The sequence below is a fragment of the Columba livia genome, chromosome 22 (assembly GCF_036013475.1).
Source record: "Columba livia isolate bColLiv1 breed racing homer chromosome 22, bColLiv1.pat.W.v2, whole genome shotgun sequence".
Classification (NCBI taxonomy): Eukaryota; Metazoa; Chordata; class Aves; order Columbiformes; family Columbidae; genus Columba; species Columba livia.
In genome coordinates, this window is record NC_088623.1 from 1,939,594 (window position 1) to 1,949,514 (window position 9,921).

The 9,921-nt window shown below is 61.2% G+C and overlaps 1 protein-coding gene across 6 annotated transcripts in view; it reads left to right on the top strand.

The window, feature by feature from the left end:
• Positions 1–8,086, top strand: part of NAV1 (neuron navigator 1) — a 75,522-nt gene extending 67,436 nt beyond the window's left edge. For 4 of the 6 annotated variants that reach the window (XM_065038258.1, XM_065038260.1, XM_065038259.1 and 1 more), the window contains exons 21-32: positions 10–172; positions 300–474; positions 730–827; positions 941–1,036; positions 1,197–1,356; positions 1,453–1,688; positions 1,935–2,089; positions 2,289–2,360; positions 2,770–2,966; positions 3,449–3,567; positions 3,815–4,012; positions 4,540–8,086. In XM_065038258.1, the coding sequence (XP_064894330.1) occupies positions 10–172; positions 300–474; positions 730–827; positions 941–1,036; positions 1,197–1,356; positions 1,453–1,688; positions 1,935–2,089; positions 2,289–2,360; positions 2,770–2,966; positions 3,449–3,567; positions 3,815–4,012; positions 4,540–4,635 (1,765 nt within the window). In that variant the 3' untranslated portion in view covers positions 4,636–8,086. The remainder of the gene's footprint in view (positions 1–9; positions 173–299; positions 475–729; positions 828–940; positions 1,037–1,196; positions 1,357–1,452; positions 1,689–1,934; positions 2,090–2,288; positions 2,361–2,769; positions 2,967–3,448; positions 3,568–3,814; positions 4,013–4,539) is intronic. The other 2 variants (XM_065038262.1, XM_065038263.1) reach the window with 1 other exon arrangement.
• The last annotated feature ends 1,835 nt before the right edge of the window (positions 8,087–9,921 follow it).

Genomic DNA, 9,921 nt, shown 5'->3' on the forward strand with positions numbered 1-9,921 from the left:
TTGGCCCAGGCTCTTCCAGGCCAACAGCGAGGGTGAGCCGGAGAAGAAGGAGGTGTCGGAGCTCCGGTCAGAGCTGTGGGAGAAGGAGATGAAGCTGACGGACATCCGCCTGGAGGCCCTCAACTCAGCCCACCAGCTGGAGCAGCTGCGGGAGACCATGCACAACATGCAGGTGAGGACCCCGGCCAGGAGCCAGGCTGGCTCAGGGGACCTGGTGGCCACAGTCCCTGTGTCCCTGGAGTGAGGATGCTGCTGGTGTCCAAGCTCCTCACCCTGTGCTGTAACTGGTTCTCCCCCAGCTGGAGGTGGATCTGCTGAAGGCTGAGAATGATCGGCTCAAAGTGGCTCCGGGGCCCTCAGCAGTGCCAGGCTCTGTTCCTGGCCATGTCACGAGCACATCGGCCTCTTCTTCACCGCGGCGCTCGCTGGGGCTTGCCCTTGGCCACGGCTTCAGCCCCAGCCTGGGGGACACAGGTAGGGGTGATGGAGCTGCTGGTGGATGGGAAGGGCCGGGGCAGGTGTGTGTGGGGGCGACATACAGCCAAGAACCCTGGGAGGTGGCAGCTGGTGGGAACATGGTGCTGCTGCTCACCTGGAGGCAGCTGTGCCAGGGATCTGTCCTGCTGCCAGTGCCACTGTGTGCCACAGCAGCGTTTGGGGCAGGCTGGGCACGGCCAGGCCTGGTGCTCGGCTCTCCCTGCTGGCTCAGCCTCACTGCTTTGTCCCCAGATGTGTCCCCCATGGACGCTGTCAGTGCTGGCACCCAGAAGGACGAGCTGACACTGCGGATTGTGGTGCGCATGCCACCCCAGCACATCATCAAGGGGGTAAGTGTGGGAACCTGACCTGTCCCTATGCCATGGCCCTGGGCGAGGGGCAGGGGACACCTGTCCAGGGCTGGTACACTGCTCCAGCCGCACACCTCTGCCTTGGCTCCCAGGACCTCAAGCAGCAGGAGTTTTTCCTGGGCTGGACCAAGGTTAGTGGGAAGGTGGACTGGAAGATGCTGGATGAGGCTGTCTGCCAAGTCTTCAAGGTAGGAACACAAGGACGCCGCTTTTGAGAACCATCCATGGTTCCACCATGTGTGATGCTCCGTGTCCCAGGTCCTTACTGGGGCTTCCTGGAGCTGCTGAGCACCCCTTGCTCTGTGCCAGCCCTCGGGAACACTGACAGCCCTGTCCTTGTCCTTGCAGGATTATATCACCAAGATGGATCCTGCTTCCACGCTGGGTCTCAGCACCGAGTCCGTCTACGGCTACAGCATCAGTCACATCAAGCGGATCCTGGACACGGAGCCGCCGGAGCTGCCGCTGTGCCGCCGGGGCCTGACCAGCATCGTCGTCACACTGAAAGGTCAGTGTGATGTAGGCTCCATTGCTGTCCCTTTTTCCCCTCTGTCTCGTGGTGTCGTGGGGCATGAGTGGGACCCTCAGCCCTCCCCTGCTGCAGGCTTGAAGGAGAAGTGTGTGGACAGCCTGGTGTTCGAGACGCTTATCCCCAAGCCCATGATGCAGCACTACATCAGCCTCCTGCTGAAGCACCGGCGGCTCATCCTCTCGGGACCCAGTGGCACCGGCAAGACCTACCTGACCAACCGCCTGGCCGAGTACCTGGTGGAGCGCTCGGGTCGGGACGTCACGGAGGGCATCGTCAGCACCTTCAACATGCACCAGCAGTCCTGCAAGGTGAGGGTGTGCAGCAACCGGGAGTGTCCTCTTGGCAGCTGTTGGAACAGGCTGTCCAGGGCAGTGGTAGAGTCACCATCCCAGCAGGGGTTGAACAGATGTGGAGATGAGGTTCTCAGGGACGTGGGTTAGTGGTGAACTTTGCAGTGTTGGGTTAACAGGTGGATTTGATGCTCATAAAGGTCTTTTCCAATCAAAATGATTCGGTGATTCTATGCTGTGTGACACCTGGCCCGTTTGTTGCAGGACCTGCAGCTGTACCTCTCCAACCTGGCCAACCAGATTGACCGGGAGACGGGCACAGCGGACGTGCCGCTGGTGATCCTGCTGGATGACCTCAGCGAGGCGGGCTCCATCAGCGAGCTGGTCAACGGCGCGCTCACCTGCAAGTACCACAAATGGTGAGAGCCCCAGGCACCCTCCTCCAGCGTGGTCCCCGGGCACACACATGCTCCCTGCTGCTTTGCAAGATCCTTGGGCTGGGGGAGATGAGGCTGCACAGCTGCGCATGTTTGCTGTGCTCAGATCAGCTCTGCTGCGGGTGGGGTGATGCAGGGTGCCTTTTCTCATGGATCCTGTCTCTCGCTGTCACACATTCAGCCCCTACATCATTGGGACCACCAACCAGCCTGTGAAGATGACCCCAAACCACGGCCTCCATCTCAGCTTCAGGTGAGAATCACAGAATGGTTTGGGTTGGAGGGACCTTCCCAGCTCCCCCAGTGCCCCCCCTGCCATGAGCAGGGACATCTGCACCAGCTCAGGTTGCTCAGAGCCCCGTCCAGCCTGGCCTGGGGTGTCTCCAGGAATGGTTCAGCCACCACCTCTCTGGACAATCATTCATCACTGGGGACCTTCCCCTTGGGGTTTCAGGGGATAGAGGCCGTTGCTCCTACCCCAGGAAGCCCTGAGGACACATCCTGTGCTTGGGGGTGCTGATGAGGACCAAGCCTCAGACCTGTCCCTTCTGTCCCAGAATGACCTGATGCCCCAGGCATTGTGGGGGTGCTGGGAGTTCCCTGAGGGTGCTGGGGGCAGTTGGTGTGGAGCCCCAGCCCTGAACACCCGCGTGTCTCCCCAGGATGCTGACCTTCTCCAACAACGTGGAGCCAGCCAATGGCTTCCTGGTGCGCTACCTGCGGCGGAAGCTGCTGGAGTCGGACACGGACGTCAATGCCAACAAGGAGGAGCTGCTGCGCGTGCTGGACTGGGTGCCCAAGCTCTGGTACCACTTGCACACCTTCCTGGAGAAACACAGCACCTCTGACTTCCTCATCGGTACGGCCTGGCCGCATATCTCCCTCCTCTGACTCGCGCTGGGACTGGGGCAAGCCCCCCAAAGGAGTGTGGGATGCCGATGCTCTGTCCCGTGTCCCCTGGTCCCACACAACCAGAAGCTGGTGGATGACACACACGAGTGTTGCTCTTCCCTGGGTGACGATTGTTGCCATGCCCCATGGGAGCTGTCACTGGTGCCAGCAGGGTGACCTGTCTTACCGGCACCGTTGCCTGCGTACGGAGGAGCTGTGTTTTCCCGGGCAGGTCTCCATGTGCCTCACGGTACTTTTGTGGGGGGGTTGAGTATGGCAGCCCCACTCCTTGCCCAGGAACCTGCTTTCTGCCCACCCGTGTCAGGCAGATGCTGCCTGGGCGCTGCTTCCAGGAGGTGGCCAAGCCCAGGGCACCCTGTGCAGCCACAGGGCCAGCGACTGTTGCAGGGGGACCCAGCTCCCATTTGCACTCTCTGCCTTCCCCCACAGGTCCCTGCTTCTTCTTGTCCTGCCCCATTGGAATTGAGGATTTCCGAACCTGGTTCATTGACCTGTGGAACAACTCCATCATCCCCTACCTGCAGGAGGGAGCAAAAGATGGGCTCAAGGTACCCAGAGCTGCCTGGCACGTGGGGACACAAGCCAGTGGTGCTTGGGGACATGCTCATGCAGCAGTCTAATGGGATGGGGAGAGGAGAGGCACTGGGATTTTGGGCACAGGTGGCATCTCTGCCAGTCCTTGCCCTGACCTGTGGCTGCAGTGGGACGCAACACTGTCCTGGGGAACTCGGGGGGCCCTGTCACCGGTTGTGTCATGCGCTGAAGGGGTGGCTGCTGTTTGCTCTGTGCCTGCAGGTACATGGACAGAAGGCAGCCTGGGAGGACCCCGTGGAGTGGGTGCGGGACACCCTGCCCTGGCCATCAGCGCAGCAGGACCAGTCCAAGCTGTACCACCTGCCTCCACCCACCATTGGGCCCCACAGCACCGTGTCCCCCCCCGAGGAGCGCACCGTCAAGGACACGACGCCCAGTTCCCTGGACGCAGACCCTCTGGTATGGCTCAGCAATGCTGGGCACCGGGAGGCGGGCGGGCGACGCTGATGGAGCTGTGCTTTGCTGTCCCTGTCACTTTTCAGTGCAAAAACCCCTCTCTTGGGGATGCAGAAACCTTTTGCCCTCCTGGGAAGGGGCGGTGGGTGCGGGATGGTGGCACCGGCAGGCTGCACGCTGAGCCGTGGTACTGCATAAGGCATTGTGTCCACACACGGGTGCACACAGACAGGGGCTTGCACTCCTATGTCCTGGGCTGTCACCTGCAGAGGCTGCTGCCAACAGCGGCAGCTGATACACCAGGGCTTGTCACCCCATGCTGCTTTGGCACCCTGAGCATCCCAGCTGTGCCCGAGCCCAAAGCCTGGTGACAGGGAGGGATTGTGCAGCATCTCTGGGCTTTGCTTTACCCTCTAAGGAGCTTCTTAGGGTGGCTGGTTTGTACAGGAGGCCCGAGTGGCCTTGACTTCCCCAGAGCAGCCGCAGCCTCCTGTCCCCCTGGGCTCAGAGCCGCTCTCCTCTCCCTGCAGATGGCCATGCTGCTGAAGCTCCAGGAAGCCGCCAACTACATTGAGTCTCCAGATCGTGAGACCATGGTGGATCCTGACCTGCAGTCGACTCTGTGAGGCCCGGACATGCCGGCCCAGGCGGAGGGAGCCGGGCTGCTTTCCTTTCCTCTGGCATCCCGGAGCGCGGGGCTGGCGAGCGAGCGGAGAGGACCGGGGCTCCAGCACGTCCCGGCAGAGCGCGGGGAAGCTCGGCTCATCTTTAGGAGAGAGCGAGGCACCGTCTCCCCTCCCGACCTTGGGGGTAGGAGAGAATCCTGGTTTCTCTTCTTGTTTTTTTTTTCTGTCTCTGTTACAAACTCTCGGGCTTTGGGGCCAGGGTGACCGATGTGGCCAAGCCCCCTGTCCCGGGAGCTGCAGGAAGGCCCCTGCGTGGGGCAGGGACCCCGCGGGAGCCGCCTGGGCCAAAGCTGGGGGCACAGGAGGAGCCCGGGGCCGCAGGAGGAGAGCGCGGGCGCCGGGGTGTGCAGCTCCGTCCCCCGGCAGGCACAGGCCGAGGAGGAGCGCGGCTCTCACCCCTGTCTTTGTACGTTCCCCATTTCGCCTGCATGGCAGCCACCGCGCCCAGGATGGCCCAATAAACCCTGCTTTGGTTATTTTATTTTGTTTCCCCCCTTCCCCTTTTCCTTTGGCCGAGTCCAGACTTTGCTTTGGTCCCTTTTTTGTTCTGTTTCTTTGCTCTCCTGGCCTGGAGCCCGTGAGCCCACCGCTTCCCCGTTAGCAGCTCCCTTGCCCTTCTGGTTTCTTTTGCAGTTGCTTCCACCACTCAAACCACCTCTGTCACAAAACTGGTGCTCACTGGACGATCTCCAGTCCCTGAATGCAGTTCCTGGCCCCTCAGAGCTTGGCTGAGGTGGCACTTGGCAGCCGGTAGCAGCAGGACCCTCCCCGAGCAGCCCCTTGCCTGGCCGCTGCCCCCTCCCCAAAAGCACAAGGCAGAGTGTGGCCCTGGGGATGGGCTCTCCCACCAGGCCGGGATGCCATGGGTGTCCCCTCCCCAGGGTGTCCAGGCAGGGGGAGGTCGCTGCTTCCCCATCCCCTTGGTGCTGGGGGGCACAACCTGCCCCACATCCCCTCGGTGCTGCTGGGCCTGTGGGGGTTGGTGAGCTGTCCCTGTGCCACCGGCTCTCCAGGGCCCTGTGCCTTCCCCAGGGTCTGGCTGTGCCCTGTGTCAGTGTTCTGGGGCCACCAAGGGCTGCCATGTGTCCTCTTGGTCCTACCGTGCAATGTCACGGATGAGGCTCCTGGCACGGAGGGGATCAGCCCCGGTGCTGCCACGGTGCCTTAAACCCCACCGTGTGGGACGGGGACACACGAGGCTGGCGCTGTCACAGCTCCAGCTGCTGTGTCCTATGGCTGTCCCCAGAGCCAGCTTGGCGGGGATGGGACAGGGTGCTGGCACCGGCCTGAGCTGGGGCTGCTGCCGTCAGCACCTCCCGCTTGCCCCAGGACCATGGGGTGCTCGTCTGGGCCAGCACCTCCCTCCTGCCCCAAGTCCCCCAGGCTCTGCTATGGCCCAGTCCCCGCATCAACCTGGCCCTAGGGAGCCTTTCAGGGAGAGGTGACCCCGGAGCTGGCTCTGCCAGACTGTCCTTCCCCAGCCCCACCACTCGGAACCGTGCAGCCTCAGCCCCACTGCCCTGGGGCTGCTGTGGCCTTCAGGGACACCTCACACCCCCAAAGCCGGCATCTCCTCCGTGGCCCAGCCTTGTTGGTGATGCCGCGCGGAGGCAGCTGCTGGCTCTGCCCTTGGTGCTCTCTCGGCCGGTGCGTCTTGCCTTGCCGCCGGGGCCGGCCGGCGCGTCCCGGCCGCGGCACATGCGCCCCATGGTGCTCACGTCTCCGTCTGTCCGGCAGCCTCTTCGCGCAGGGGCGTCACTCCCCACGCTGGCTTGGACGTTAGGGCTTTTCTGTTCGCCTGCTCTTGTGTTGCCGCTGTCGGCCGAGGACTTGCTGTAAATAGGTCTGTAGTCGGATGCCCTGTGTGGGTTGGTGGGGCCCAGCCCTGCGCCTCTTTCCTTTTTATTTCCTTTTGTTTCGTTTTTTTTTTGTACTCTGTGATAACTGTGCTGTGCTGACTTCTTTTCTGATTGTACAAGACACCGGCTCAGCAGCCGCTCGAGGCCGGCGCTGGGGACCCGGCTGTCCCATCCAGCCCCTCTCGCCCTCCTCAGGGCAGGAGGCACCTTTGGGGGCTGCCCTGTGCCCGAGCGCTCTGAGTCGTCCCATGGGGGGAGCAGCTCACGCACCCTCCCGCTCTGCACGGCCTTGGCTGGGCCTGACTTGCCTTTTCCCACAAAGCCACCAAAATGTTGACCAAACTGTCCCCAGCACCATCTTGCTGGGGGCTGCGCTGCCGGGCATCCCCCAGCCTGTTTCCCGGGGGTTGGTCCCGTCCTTCCCCATGTGGGGCTGCCCGGTATCCCCGTCACCTCAGCCGGGCCATGCCGGAGATGGGTGGCACCTGATGGGGTACATCAGGAATCCCCGAGGGGAAGAGGAAGGGTGAGGGTGATGCCAGCAGCTGCACCTCAGTGTGGGCCATGCCCGCGGAAGGGACAGGCCCTGATGGCTTCATCCTGGCTTACACCGTGTCCCAAGTGTGGCAGCTGTCTGTGGGGGACTGAGTGTCTGTGGGCTGAGCCCCTCTGCCCCAGGGCACAGGGCCAAGGATTGCACTGTCACCCCAAAGGTGCCTGCTGCCCCTATGGGTACCCCGCATCCCCACGGGTGCCTGTCAGTCACCCCCCAAGGGTGCCTGTCACCTCCAAAAGAGCCCATCACTCCCCAAGGGTGCCTCTTGCCCCCCCCAAGGATGTCTGTGACCTCCAAAGGTGCTGGTTGTCCCCAAAGGTGCCCATGGCCCCTGGGAGCACCAGGAGCCCTCCCAAGGGGCTGGAGCTGGGGGACACCAGCGCCTCCCCCTCCTGTCCCCTCGAGCTGCTGCCGCCCGGTGGCCTGAACCTTACAATTTTAGCTTTTTTCTATTAAAAACAAACAACCTTTTTTTAATTAAATAAAAGACGAAATGGACAAATTCCTGTTTTAGATGATCTGTGTAATGGACTGGGTTTTGTGTTTCTTAACTGCATGGTATTCCTGCCGAGGGGTTTTATAGCACTTTTTAAATTTCTCTTTAAGATTTTGGTCCAGATTTCTACTGCTCTCGCCTGTCTGTCTTTGCTTTCTCCTTGCCTCCTCCAAGTTTGTAAACTCGCTCCATTTTATACCTGATGTTGAGACCCATCCCCATGTTGTACATAACTGCGGGAACAATCACAGGGAACAAACACCATCTGGACTCTTTCCACCATTAGTTGTTTTTACTTACAAGAAATTTTAAAAGAATCATACGAGGAAGCCAGGAAAAGGCTTGAGGATGTTACAAAAGACAGAAACAGATCCAGCCCTGCACCAAGTCGGCTCCTGCTGCCCACGCTGCCCGCACCAACCGGCATGTCTTTTCTCGGTCGTCTGACACCATTGGATTCAATAAAGTTATCTCCTGTTCCGCCTGGCTGCTGCTCCTGTGTCCGGGGGACCATGGGCCCACCCCTGCGCGGGAGGGGGGTAGAATGGTTGTTGTCCCACCGCACATCTACCCTGTCCTTGGTGGTCGCCCTCTTGCAAAGTCCGGGGAGGGGGGCTTTGTAGAAATGCCCCTGGTTTGAAATCTGGGCTGTTTTGCAAGGTGCTGGGAGTGGTTTTATCAGCCGGGGGTGCCTCTTCCATGATCGGTGAAGTCCAGAGCGTGCAGAGATGCTCCTGGTTTGGGATCCTGGTGGTTCTGCGGGATGCTGCGCACGGGAGATCCCTGTGCATGGCAGCGGGGCGGGTGGGTGTCCCCTGGGCCCCTTTCGCCTCGCCAGGGCTGGTCCCCATCTCCCCTGTGAAAGGGACAGGGTGGTGACAGATGCCACCCCACCCCTCCAGCATGGGGGGACAGCCATGGGACAGTGTCCCCGAGCAGTGAGGGGGTGCTGGGCCCTGCAGCAGGGCAGGGGGTGGAACACGGCTGCAGATGCCAGCAGTGGGGAAGGGAGATCCCGATCCTTCCCGGGAGGCTCAAAACCTGTTTTCCACTCCGGAGAGCGATGCTGGAACTGGGAGAGACACTTAAGTAGCTGTTAATTAATCCCAGGACGATGAAGTTTTAAGGGCTGCAGTGGCAGCTGCGGGGCCAGGAGAGGGCACTTCCAGCTGCTCCCGGCTCCTGTGCAGAGTTCAAGTCAGTTCATCTCCAGCGGGTGCAGAGTGGGACGGGTTTGGGGAAGCCACGGCCCCCCATCTGCAGAGATGTGCCGTGTGGGTGCCCTGGAGCCTCTGCTCGCTCTGTGACCCCGCACAGGCAGGAGAGCAGCGGAAGGGTCCCGTGGTGGGTGCTGGACCCTACGCGTGGTGGCCCCACGGGCATCTCCAACCTGCCAGCCACTGCGGGACCAGCAAACCAGTGGAGTCAGTTCCCAGGCACAGGGGGATGCAGAAGGACCATGTGGGGATGACATTGACACTTTGATTTCAGCCAGACACCTGCATTTGGGAAAACACAGCTGCATGTTTCAAGGGTCAGCTCAGGAAACAGCACCCCTGGGCTCGGCACTGTAGAGGGGACGTGGTCTCCATGGAGGTCCCTTCCCCTGCCTGCAGTGGCTGGTGGGACCTTGTGGGTGTGCTGTGGTGTGGGTGGCTGGTGCAGGGCTGGGAGAGCTGAGAAAGGAGCTGCAGGGCACAGGGACATGTTGGGTGTAGCACCGGGTATGTGCAGCACCCAGGATGCGCAGCAGCACCCACCAGTTATGCACTGTGTGTATGGCAACCTCAGCCGTGGGGCAAAGCAACCCTGAGCACTGTGCCTGTGCAGCAGCACCCTGGCTGCAGCACCCAGTGTATGTACAGCAGCACCCACAAGGTGACCCACAGCCTTTGTGCCAACAGCGCCTCCCTCCCCAGGAAAATGCAGCCCTTTTCCATAGACCCACAGAATAGTTTGGGTCAGAGGGGACCTTTAATGACCCTCCCATCCATTCCCATGGGCAGGGACACCTTCCACTTGACCCAGTTGATCCAAGCCCTGTCCAACCCGGCCTTGAATCCTTCTAGGGATGGGGCATCCACAGCTTCTCCGGGCAGCCTGTGCCGGGGCCTCACCACCCTCATCATACAACATCTCTTCTTCATGTCCCACCGACCCTCACCCTCCTTCAGGTTAAGATGTTCATCCCTTGTCCTGTCACTACAGCCTTGGTAAAAAGTCTCTCTCTGTTTTTCTTACAATCCCCCTTTATACACAGAAAGGCCACAGTATGGTCTCCCCAGAGCCTTCCCTTCTCCAGCTGAACACCCCAA